The 12,497-nt window shown below is 45.2% G+C and overlaps 1 protein-coding gene across 8 annotated transcripts in view; it reads left to right on the forward strand.

The window, feature by feature from the left end:
* LOC140403169 (voltage-dependent P/Q-type calcium channel subunit alpha-1A-like) overlaps window positions 1-12,497 on the forward strand; it is a 721,889-nt gene that overhangs the window by 530,894 nt on the left and 178,498 nt on the right. For all 8 annotated transcript variants that reach the window (XM_072490879.1, XM_072490875.1, XM_072490873.1 and 5 more), the window contains 2 exons: window positions 1,177-1,287; window positions 1,986-2,069. In XM_072490879.1, coding sequence (XP_072346980.1) covers window positions 1,177-1,287; window positions 1,986-2,069 — 195 coding nt within the window. The remainder of the gene's footprint in view (window positions 1-1,176; window positions 1,288-1,985; window positions 2,070-12,497) is intronic.

The raw sequence follows: 12,497 nt of genomic DNA on the forward strand, positions 1-12,497 counted from the left end.
GTCTGTGCGGAATCTGCACATTCTACCCTTGTCTGCGTGGGTTTCCTCCGGGTGCTCCGGTTTCCTCCCACAAGTCCCGAAAGACGTGCTGTTCAGTGAATTAGACATTCTGAATTCTCCCTCAGTGTACCCGAACAGGCGCCGGAATGTGGTGACTAGGGAATTTTCACAGGAACTTCATTGCAGTGTTAATGTAAGCCTCCTTGTAACACTAATAAAGATTGTTATTATTATTTAACTTTAAAAAGTGGACAGTTCTATATCTGGTGAGGTATTAATCATGCTGGGAAGGTCTGCTCCAAGCAGGTAGATTGGCACATAAATATTATAGTCAGACTACAACCCTCATTATACTAGAACCCCATCTGAAATTTTACTGTGGTGGGCTACGCTTCTTTAGGAACCTCCCCCCACAACCGCCACTCCAACCAAGCCCCTTGATAGTTGCTGCCTGGCCTGCTGAGTATTTGCAGAATTTTCTATTCATATTTCACAACAATATACAACCGACTGCCAAGGGCAGTGTGCAGTGAGGCTCGCACAAGTCTTACAAATGATATGACAGATTACAGTTGACAACATTTGATGCGGCTATTTCAGTCAAAATGTCTTTATGCAGAGAATTCCTTGTTTCCACGGGAGGAAAGAAGGTAGAAAGAAAATTTAATGGGTGTGGGGGGGAGGGGGGTTTAAGATATGAAGAATTTTGAACAGTTCAGTAAGGAAAGATTATTTCTGTTGGTGAGGAATCATAAAGTTTAATATTCAGTGAGAGCGAGAGAGAATCTTTATTTTGTAGAGAATTGCTCGAGCATAAAATGTTTTACTACAAGCAGCAGTTTGAACAGAAAATATTGCACTTTTGAGAAACACGGATAAATATTTGAATTAGGAAAGTATACAGGACTTTGGGTACAGGGCATTGGATGTGTTTTAGATTGCTCGGGTGAAGAATGAGCACCGACACAATGGGTTTAATATTCTCCTTTTGTGCTGTAAACTTCTATGGCGAATGCTTAAATCAGCAGCTTTGATTCTCCGGCGATATCCTGGAATAACTTTGCTTTTACTAACATGAGTCAATTAATAAGCTCTAATGATCTTTCCCTCCTACCTCCATCATCCATGTTATAGACATCCAGGCTTATTGACTAAATTCTCTTTTTCTTGGTTTAGTTTTCTGGTCAACCACAGTCTTACGATGATGTTCTAAAGTATCTCAATATGGTGTTCACCATTTTGTTCTCATGTGAATGTATCCTGAAAATTGTTGCCTTTGGAATTCTGGTGAGTATATGGCATGAGTTCTATTTTTTTCCCCTAAACTTTCTCTCCTTCCCTCCTCCTGAAAGCATTGATTCTCGAAGAATACATTTCAACAGGTGCTTGGCTAGGTGGCTATTTTTGATATTTGAGTAGACATAAGTGTCGGGTATCTTTCAACTCTGGGGCATTTGCATCTGGGCACAACTGTGTCCTCACCAAGATTTACATGCATGCATTTTCCAGTTGGCAATACTGGGTAGTGAGAATGAATGTCAAACCATTTGTTCTTTTTTCCTTTACCAGCCAAGAAACTGTAGCATTCCTTCCTGTGAATCGACTGATCTGACCTAAGGTAGCATTTACTGTGCTGAATTTATGCTGCAGCTATTCTGGCCTAAGAAAAGGGGAGGGGGGAATCATCCAATACTCTCACTCTTGATCAGTGCCCAGTGGTTCGTGCTGGAAAGTGTGCCTGTGAATATCAGCTTGAGGACAGACCTAGCTTTGTTATTATGCCTTACAGTACTGATAATTTCCCAGCCAGCGCTCTATGCCTGAGCTGCTACATGAATAAATACTATGGGAGACACAGGCGAACCAGAGGGGCCCATAGCTCAATATGTGTCAGCACAGTCAGGGGAAGAGGAGGGGGAGGGGGGGGGGGGGGGGGAATTGCTTGAAATTCAGCATTTGTAATGGTGTTGCCTTTCCTTTCTCAGAACTATTTTCAAGATGCTTGGAATGTATTTGATTTTGTCACAGTCCTGGGCAGCGTCACTGATATATTAGTGACGGAATTCTGGGTAAGTATACATTAAACATCTTGTGTAGCAATTAACAAACAAGTTTCATTTCTGCTGTGATTATAAGGATTTCTCATGCACTGACATTGTTGCAATTCTTGAAGTTGTCTCAATGCAATTCCATCTGTTCCTGTTGTGCAGTCCTTGTCACATCAATGCACATAATCGCATTTTCAAATGTTTTGGACTGCAGCCTGTTTAATCTGTCAGGAAAGGCTTGTGTGATCTGATCATTCTGACAAAAGGCTGGATTCCCATCAGAATTGTATAATCATTTCCATATTATTTTAATTGTTACCACATCCGAAGTAAATTTTGAAAAAATAATAAATAAGCAACAATAAAACCTTCAAAGGAAGCAAACAAACAAACAAACATAGTGAAATTAATTTTTGGGGTGAAATATGAAGGTCAATGAGGTGAAGTATGTTGGCTCTGTGAAAGGGCACATTTGTGTTAAATACGTTCCGTCTCAGTATCAAGTACTTCCAGATCAGGTACAGCACAATTGGATTCAGAGTAATTCTCCCTTTGTGCATTTAATACATCTCAGTCACAACTTCAGAATTGAAACCACTACAACACCATTTCCTGCATATCTCTATTTCTGATTTTGAGTGAGATTGACAATTTAATAACACATTACAAATGGAGAAATAGGAAAAGCGCAGAAGCCATTTTTAAACCTTTATTAATCATAGACTAGGCCTCAGCTTGAGCATTGTGTCCAAATTTGGGCACCGCACTTTAGCAAGGATGTCAAGTGCTTGGACGGGGTGCAGCGGAGATTTAGTCGAATGGTACCAGTGATGAGAGGTTTCAATTGTGTGGATGTACTGGAAGAGCTGGGAATGTTCTCCTTCAAGCAGAGAAGGGAAAGGAGTCATTTCATACAGATGTTCAAAATGATGGTTTTGATGGAGTAATCTGAAGGGCAACTCGGGATGGGCAATAAACCAGCGACGCCCACATCCCGTAAATGATTTGTCTTTTCAATTAAGGAGAAACTGGCAATCAGAGGGCACAGAATTGAAATAATTGGCAAAATAAAATCAGGAGGAGGGGCATTGTTTTTTATGAGCTGTTCTCTGGAGTTTCTGGACAAAGGGAAGGAGATTCGATTTGCAGCAGTCAAAGGGAATTAAATACATATTTGTAAAGGAAACAAGTTACAGGGCTGGGGGAAAGACCAAAGGCGAGTGATGAATGACCTCTCTGAGATGGTGAGGGCGAGGAACTGGTACTTGGAAGGGAGGTTTGCAGGTCTGGAGGAGTTGAAGGAGTGGTTTGAGTTGCCGAGGAGCAGTGAGGTTAGGGGCATCATTCTCCGACCCCCCCACCGGGTCGGAGAATGGCCGTTGGCCGCCGTGAATCCCGCACCCGCCCCCGCCGAAGTCTCCGGTACCGGAGATTGGGCGGGGGCGGGAATCGGGCCGCGCCGGTTGGCGGGACCCCCCGCTGGATTCTCCGGCCCGGATGGGCTGAAGTCCCGCCCAGGAATTGCCTGTCCCGCCGACGTAAATCGAACCTGGTATTTACCGGCGGGACCAGGCGGCGTGGGCGGGCTCCGGGGTCCTGGGGGGGGGGGGGGGCGCGGGGCGATCTGACCTCGGGGGGTGCCCCCACGGTGGCCTGGCCCGCGATCGGGGCCCACCGATCCGCGGGCGGGCCTGTGCCGTGGGGTCACTCTTTCCCTTCCGCCTCCGCCACGGCCTCCACCATGGCGGAGGCGGAAGAGACTCTCCCCACTGCGCATGCGCGGGAAACTGACAGCGGCCGCTGACGCTCCCGCGCATGCGCCGCATTTCCGCGCCAGCTGGCGGGGCAACAAACGCCATTTCCGCCAGCTGGTGGGGCGGAAATCCCTCCGGCGTCGGCCTAGCCCCTCAATGTTGGGGCTAGGCTGCCAAAGATGCCGAGCATTCCGCACCTTTGGGCCGGCGCGATGCCCGTCTGATTGGCGCCGTCTTTGGCGCCAGTCGGCGGACATCCCGCCGTTGGGGGAGAATTTCGCCCTAGATATCTGCAGGTGAGGGACTTTGCACTGAAGGAGTGAAGGATGTTTCCCAGGTTGCCGGAGTACACATTGGAGCAACTGCTGCTCCCGGATGAGTTGGGAGAGGTTAGGATTGGGGATATATACGGTTGGTTGGGGAGCTGGTGGTGAGGATCAAGAACGAGTGGGAGGAGCAGCTGGGAGGGAAATAGGCTGGGGACTGTGGTGAGAGGCGATGTGGAGGGTGAATTCAACCTCCCCCTGTGCTAGGATGAGTGGGTTCTTCCAGGGGGTGGCCGATGAGTGTGAGAAGTGTGGGCGGGGCTGGTGAATAATGCGTACATGTTCTGGGATTGCGGAAAGCTGATGGGATACTGGGACCCGGTGTTTGGGACGTTATCTGAGATTGTGGGGGTGGAGGTCGGACCAGACCCAATGGTGGTGATCTTTGAGATATCGAAGTGCCGGGGCTGCTGGAGGGGAAGGGGGCCGATGTTATGGCCTTCGCCTCTCTAATTGCCCGCCGAAAGACTTTGCTAAATTGGAGGTCGCATATGCGCCGGGGATGGCGACCTGGCTGGGGGATTTGTACGATTTTCTGCAGTTGGAGAAGATTAAATTAGAGTTGAGGGGGTCAGCGGAGGGCTTCGAGACATTGTTCATGACAATGTTTGAGGAACTGGATGTCGAGGGGGAAGGGAGGGGTTGAAAGGGTGAGTTTGGGGAGCATGTTTTTGTATATGTTGCTGTTTTTTACACATGTTTGGAATAAAATACATTTTAAAGAAACGATAGCTCTCTCAGATCAGTTCTACATTTTACAGAGAAAATTAGTGTGTGGTATCCAGGCAGCTGCTAACCAATGGGTAAAAGGGACATTAGGGAATAAACAAGAAACCGGAGTCAGAATAACAGGATTTGTTATGGGGACATAGGGACAGAGGAGCTGACAGGAATAGGAAGAAGAAAGGCCATGAAGGAATTTCAACGCAAGGACAATGATCTTAAATGGGAGGCAATGTGTTACCAAGCTGAATGCAGGTCAGCCGGGATAGGGATTGTTTCATTGTGTGTTCGGCTTATTCTCCCAAAGTAAGCTGCTGGAGACGTAGTTTGTTAAAACCATTACTCTTTATTTCCAGCGACTATATACATATTGGGAGCTCTGTATGAGATTGGAACTTCTGCTCCTGTTACTCAATCATTTAGCGTTACATCATTATTACATCAGCATTTTTTGCTTCTGATGTAATGCCTCAATCTATCAAAATTTGTAATTTAGGGTATTGCGACATTTATTTCTGATCTATTTTAAATTATTGATGCTCAGAATTTGTTATTGCTAATTAACAATGTTTTCGATATCTAGTTTTCTCACCGCAGCGAAATGCTTTTCCGGCGAAGCGTGGCCGGAAGATCGTGCCCATAGTCTCCTAAACGGAGAATCCTGCCCCTTATCTCCTGGGGGAAATGACATGCTATCCTAGCTCTGTTTGCTCATGCTTTCATCACCTGTTGAGAGGCCTTGAGTTGTTCCTGAGCCACTTCACAAGCTTTCGATACCCTCCCACTCTATGTCTTGCACAACTAATGCTCACTCGCTCCAGGCCTGGGAAGTGTAGAAATTAATATCACCAAGGAGGAATTTGGAACACTTGTGAAGAACATAAGAACATAAGAACTAGGAGCAGGAGTAGGCCATCTGGCCCCTCGAGCCTGCTCCACCATTCAATGAGATCATGGCTGATCTTTTGTGGACTCAGCTCCACTTTCCGGCCCGAACACCATAACCCTTAATCCCTTTATTCTTCAAAAAACTATCTATCTTTATCTTAAAAACATTTAATGAAGGAGCCTCTACTGCTTCACTGGGCAAGGAATTCCATAGATTCACAACCCTTTGGGTGAAGAAGTTCCTCCTAAACTCAGTCCTAAATCTATTTCCCCTTATTTTGAGGCTATGCCCCCTAGTTTTGCTTTCACCCACCAGTGGAAACAACCTGCCCGCATCTATCCTATCTATTCCCTTCATAATTTTATATGTTTCTATAAGATCCCCCCTCATCCTTCTAAATTCCAACGAGTACAGTCCCAGTCTACTCAACCTCTCCTCGTAATCCAACCCCTTCAGCTCTGGGATTAACCTAGTGAATCTCCTCTGCACACCCTCCAGTGCCAGTACGTCCTTTCTCAAGTAAGGAGACCAAAACTGAACACAATACTCCAGGTGTGGCCTCACTAACACCTTATACAATTGCAGCATAGCCTCCCTAGTCTTAAACTCCATCCCTCTAGCAATGAAGGACAAAATTCCATTTGCCTTCTTAATCACCTGTTGCACCTGTGAAACAACTTTTTGCGACTCATGCACTAGCACACCCAGGTCTCTCTGCACAGCAGCATGTTTTAATATTTTATCATTTAAATAATAATCCCTTTTGCTGTTATTCCTACCAAAATGGATAACCTCTCATTTGTCAACATTGTATTCCATCTGCCAGACCCTAGCCCATTCACTTAACCTATCCAAATCCCTCTGCAGACCTCCAGTATCCTCCGCACTTTTTGCTTTACCACTTATCTTAGTGTCGTCTGCAAACTTGGACACATTGCCCTTGGTCCCCAACTCCAAATCATCTATGTAAATTGTGAACAGTTGTGGGCCAAACACTGATCCCTGAGGGACGCCACTAGCTACTGATTGCCAACCAGAGAAACAGCCATTAATCCCCACTCTTTGCTTTCTATTAATTAACCAATCCTCTATCCATGCTACTACTTTCCCCTTAATGCCATGCATCTTTATCTTATGCAGCAAACTTTTGTGTGGCACTTTGTCAAAGGCTTTCTGGAAATCCAGATATACCACATCCATTGGCTCCCCGTTATCTACCACACGGGTAATGTCCTCAAAAAATTCCACTAAATTAGTTAGGCACGACCTGCCCTTTATGAACCCATGCTGCGTCTGCCCAATGGGACAATTTCCATCCAGATGCCTCGCTATTTCTTCCTTGATGATAGATTCCAGCATCTTCCCTACTACCAAAGTTAAGCTCACTGGCCTATAATTACCCGCTTTCTGCCTACCTCCTTTTTAAAACAGTGGTGTCACGTTTGCTAATTTCCAATCCGCCGGGACCACCCCAGAGTCTAGTGAATTTTGGTAAATTAGCACTAGTGCATTTGCAATTTCCCTAGCCATCTCTTTTAGCACTCTGGGATGCATTCCATCAGGGCCAGGAGACTTGTCTACCTTTAGCCCCATTAGCTTGCCCATCACTACCTCCTTGGTGATAACAATCCTCTCAAGGTCCTCACCTGTCATAGCCTCATTTCCATCAGTCACTGGCATGTTATTTGTGTCTTCCACTGTGAAGACCGACCCAAAAAACCTGTTCAGTTCCTCAGCCATTTCCTCATCTCCCATTATTAAATCTCCCTTCTCATCCTCTAAAGGACCAATATTTACCTTCGCCACTCTTTTTTGTTTTATATATTTGTAGAAACTTTTACTATCTGTTTTTATATTCTGAGCAAGTTTACTCTCATAATCTATCTTACTCTTCTTTATAGCTTTTTTAGTAGCTTTCTGTTGCCCCCTAAAGATTTCCCAGTCCTCTAGTCTCCCACTAATCTTTGCTACTTTTTATGCTTTTTCCTTCAATTTGGTACTTTCCTTAGATATCCACGGTTGATTTTCCCTCTTTCTACCGTCCTTCCTTTTTGTTGGTATAAACCTTTGCTGAGCACTGTGAAAAATCGCTTGGAAGGTTCTCCACTGTTCCTCAACTGTTTCACCATAAAGTCTTTGCTCCCAGTCTACCTTAGCTAGTTCTTCTCTCATCCCATTTTAATCTCCTTTGTTTGAGCACAAAACACTAGTGCTTGATTTTACCTTCTCACCCTCCATCTGTATTTTAAATTCCACCATATTGTGATCGCTCCTTCCGAGAGGATCCCTAACTATGAGATCCTGAATCAATCCTGTCTCATTACACAGGACCAGATCTAGGATCGCTTGTTCCCTCGTAGGTTCCATTACATGCTGTTCGAGGAAACTATCGCGGATACATTCTATAAACTCCTCCTCAAGGCTGCCTTGACCGACCTGGTTAAACCAATCAACATGGAGATTAAAATCCCCCATGATAACTGCTGTACCATTTCTACATGCATCAGTTATTTCTTTGTTTATTGCCTGCCCCACCATAATGTTACTATTTATTTGGTGGCCTATAGACTACTCCTATCAGTGACTTTTTTGCCTTACTATTCCTGATTTCCACCCAAATTGATTCAACCTTATCCTCCATAGCACCAATGTCATCCCTTACTATTGCCCGGATGTCATCCTTAAATAACAGAGCTACACCACCTCCCTTACCATCCACTCTGTCCTTCCGAATAGTTTGATACCCTCGGATATTTAACTCCCAGTCGTGACCATCCTTTAACCATGTTTCAGTAATGGCCACTAAATCATAGTCATTCACGATGATTTGCGCCATCAACTCATTTACCTTATTCCGAATACTACGAGCATTCAGGTAAAGTACACTTATGTTGACTTTTTTACCTCTGTTCTGAATCTTAACACCTCGATCAGTAACCTCTCCTAAGTTATGTTTCCTCTTAACCTTTCTCCTAATTTTCCTTGTCGTTGAACCCATCTCTTCATGTAACAACCTGCCACGTTGCTTACCATTAATGTTTTCACTTCCCGTTTTATTCCTTTTAGTATTCCTGGTCGTATTCACTGAGCTCCCCTCAGTCACTGTACCTTGTACTGTCACCCTTTTTGATTTTTGACTATGGCTTCTCTGCCTTACACTTTCCCCCTTACTGCCTTTTGTTTCTGTCCCTGTTTTACTACCTTCCAACTTCCTGCATCGGTTCCCATCCCCCTGCCACATTAGTTTAAACTCTCCCCAACAGCTCGAGCAAACCCCCCCCCCCCCACCGCAGGACATCGGTTCCAGTCCTGCCCAGGTTCAGACTGTCCGGTTTGTACTGGTCCCACCTCCCCCAGAACCGGTTCCCAGGAATTTGAATCCCTCCCTCTTGCACCATCTCTCGAGCCACGCATTCATCCGATCTATCCTGACATTCCTACTCTGACTAGCTCGTGGCACTGGTAGCAATCCTGAGATTACTACCTTTGAGGTCCTACTTTTTAGTTTAACTCCTAACTCCCTGAATTCAGCTTGTAGGACCTTGTCCTGTTTTTTACCTATATCGTTGGTGCCTATGTGCACCACGACAGCTGGCTGTTCACCCTCCCCGCCCCCCCAGAATGTCCTGCAGCCGCTCCAAGACATCCGTGACCCTTGCACCAGGGAGGCAACATACCATCCTGGAGTCTCGATTGTGTCCGCAGAACCGCCTGTCTATTCCCCTTACAATTACGTCCCCTATCACTATAGCCCTGCCATTCTTCTTCCTGCCCAGCTGCGCCACAGAGCCAGCCACAGTGCCATGAATCTGGCTGCTGCTGCCTTCCCCTGGTGAGCCATCTCCCTCAACAGTATCCAAAGCGGTATATCTGTTTTGCAGGGAGATGACCGCAGAGGACACCTGCACTGCCTTCCTACTCTTGCTCTGTCTTTTGGTCACCCATTTTCTATCTCCCTCAGTACCTTTCACCTGCGGCGTGACCAACTCACTAAACGTGCTATCCACGACGTCCTCAGCATCGCGGATGCTCCAAAGTGAGTCCATCCGCAGCTCCAGAGCTGTCAAACGGTCTAACAGGAGCTGCAACTGGACACACTTCTTGCACATGAAGGAGCCAGGGACAGTGGACGTGTCCCTGAGCTCCCACATCGCACACGAGGAGCATGACACGGGTCTGAGATCTCCTGCCATGTCTTAAACCTTCGGTTAACTTCAACAATTACAATTTCCCCCCATAAAATAAAAATAAATAAATAAACAACAAATAAATAAATAAATAAATATACCAATGAAAAGAAAAAGAAAACAGAAACACTACTTACCAGTCACTTACCAGGGATAAAAAGCACATCCTCCCCCCAAGCTTTGAATTCCCACCTAGATTCAAATTCCCAAACTCACTCTTGGTTCTGTCTCACTCTGGCTGTGTCTTCTCTGGCTCACTGGGAGAACTCACTGGGAGTGAGTTTACAAGTTGTTCTTTTTAAACTGTCCTGAATTGACTCCCCTCCCCCACCTGCTTTTAGATCAAGGTAGATTTAAGTGACTGACACTTAACTGCAAACCAGTTATGTGAGTGGGTGGGGCAGCCCTTGTTAACCTACACTGCACAATTCTAGCTTAATTTAAATTAATTTAAACTCCTGAAATTCAAAAGGAGCTGCCTTACTGATTTGTTTCAATTCCCACCTAGATTCAAATTCCCAAACTCACTCTTGGTTCTGTCTCACTCTGGCTGTGTCTTCTTTGGCTCACTGGGAGAACTGGAAGATGGCAAGACACGCTTTCACTCGGCCCTGTCTAATAGTCCAGCTGTCCCGGACCTCACTGTTGCTGCAGCTGCTGCTCCTCCTGGCTTCCTCATCTTGATTCCTGCTCTGGCACCTGTGAGGAGGGAGCGGGGACTACAATACCCAAAATGCACCTGTCAAAACAAATGGCCACATAGACGAGCTCTCGCGCCAGGAAAGTCACCGCCCACTTGAGTGTGCATATCAAGCAGGCAGGTGGCCACTTGAGAAAGGGTGCAATGCTGCCCAAGCCCTTGCCCCATCCCCTCCCCCTCAGAAGGCCCTGTGCCAAGGTAAATAGCACCACACCCTCCTTCCCCAGGCCCTGGACAAAAATAGCATGTTAGTCCTCTTGAACTAAACCTGCCCTCCAAAACTTCGCATCTATTAAACCAGGAAGGACTGAGTCTTTAACTATTTGAGCTTTCTTGTCAGGGCCTGATTGCTGATCATCATCAAACGTTTTCTCATTTCAATTTCTCTGGAAGGGTCTAAAGTGGGTCCTTTTATTAATGATATGAGTTAGCTCATGACCATCTGCCATTACCGAGACTTTCCTTATTCTACAACTTCCAGGTGAGTTCCTAATTCCAAGTGGCACGTTTTATAATTCCTCCAACAACAACATCTTCCCAAGGTCATCAAAGTTCTGTTCCGCCTATATCGATCTACTCTATATACCCAATGCCATTTCCTTTTCCTTTGCATAGATATCTGGCCTATTCCCTTTCTCAAATTTCTAAATTTATGCTTTAAGGCATAAGAGTTGAGTATAACAGTCTACTTCCTCATAATAATACGAGTGTTCCACTGAAATAGATTAGTGCACCACCAAGGCCTTCCTTACCAAAGAATTTTTCTGCCAATTCAGATTTGCGGCAATATTTTCAAAGGACACACTCCACTCATTCCTCATTCAATTTATGTGTTCAGCAAAAAGTCAATCTTTCTTAATTCTATTTCTTTTTCAATTCTGACCAGTTGTGTTGTATCTGTAATAGAACAGATCTTTTCTTCCTCGAGCCCAGATGCCTGGCCAATAGCTCCTGATCTTGCGTTAATCCCCATGTGCTTTGCTACAGCCTGTAAATCATCTGTTCTCAACAGTTTGAAGTCTCTGAGAGTCAGACCTTCACTTTCAACAAAGGCTTGAGCCTCAAAGGTACTCACGTCCATTTCCGAATGCAATATAAATAGTTGTTTGGTAGTACAGACCTTGGGTGGGATTTTCCGCACCTTGCTGTCTGTTTCGTTGCCGCAGACCAATGGTGGGCTGTGAAACACGCCATGGCGGACCCAGAAAATCCTGCCCACTGGGTTCATATCCTGGACTCAAGACCCCAATTTTGTTACGATCCCTCTCAGGTAACTGTAAACCAAAATAACCAAATTTACTGAATGACCCCCAAATTAAGAAATTGTAAATACAGTTCCACTTTTTTTAGCTTTTACTTTAACATAAACAACTTGAATTAACATGAATGAAAAGACAAATGATTCTTTCAATACAAAGATAGGTCTTACAGAACCACACCATTATGTAGCTACACAGTTCTACACTATGCTGTTCTTTATTCATGCAGGATAGGTCAGGAGTTCTACCCGACACAGCTTCCATGTCTGGGTTTCATTGGTACAATTATAATCAGCAACGCACCATTCTACAAATCTTTTTTCTCCATCGGGTCATGACAGTCTTGATAGTAACTTTCGGTGTTCTGTTTTAACTGACCAACCCACATGGTCATACCCAGCAGTGTCTCTGAGCTATTCACACAGCTTTCCAGATTTTAGATCATTTTAGCCAACTTGTACAGTACCTCCAAAAGCTCCCGTCTCCTTTATGCCAATCAGGAAAACTGACCTCTTCCTGAGAGAGATTTACTTCTTCTCACAAGGACCCCTTTGAGTTTCTCTTTCTAACTCTGGCTGCTTTCCCTTTGTGACTGCATGTGTGCACTGATC

The sequence above is a fragment of the Scyliorhinus torazame genome, chromosome 27 (assembly GCF_047496885.1).
Source record: "Scyliorhinus torazame isolate Kashiwa2021f chromosome 27, sScyTor2.1, whole genome shotgun sequence".
Classification (NCBI taxonomy): Eukaryota; Metazoa; Chordata; class Chondrichthyes; order Carcharhiniformes; family Scyliorhinidae; genus Scyliorhinus; species Scyliorhinus torazame.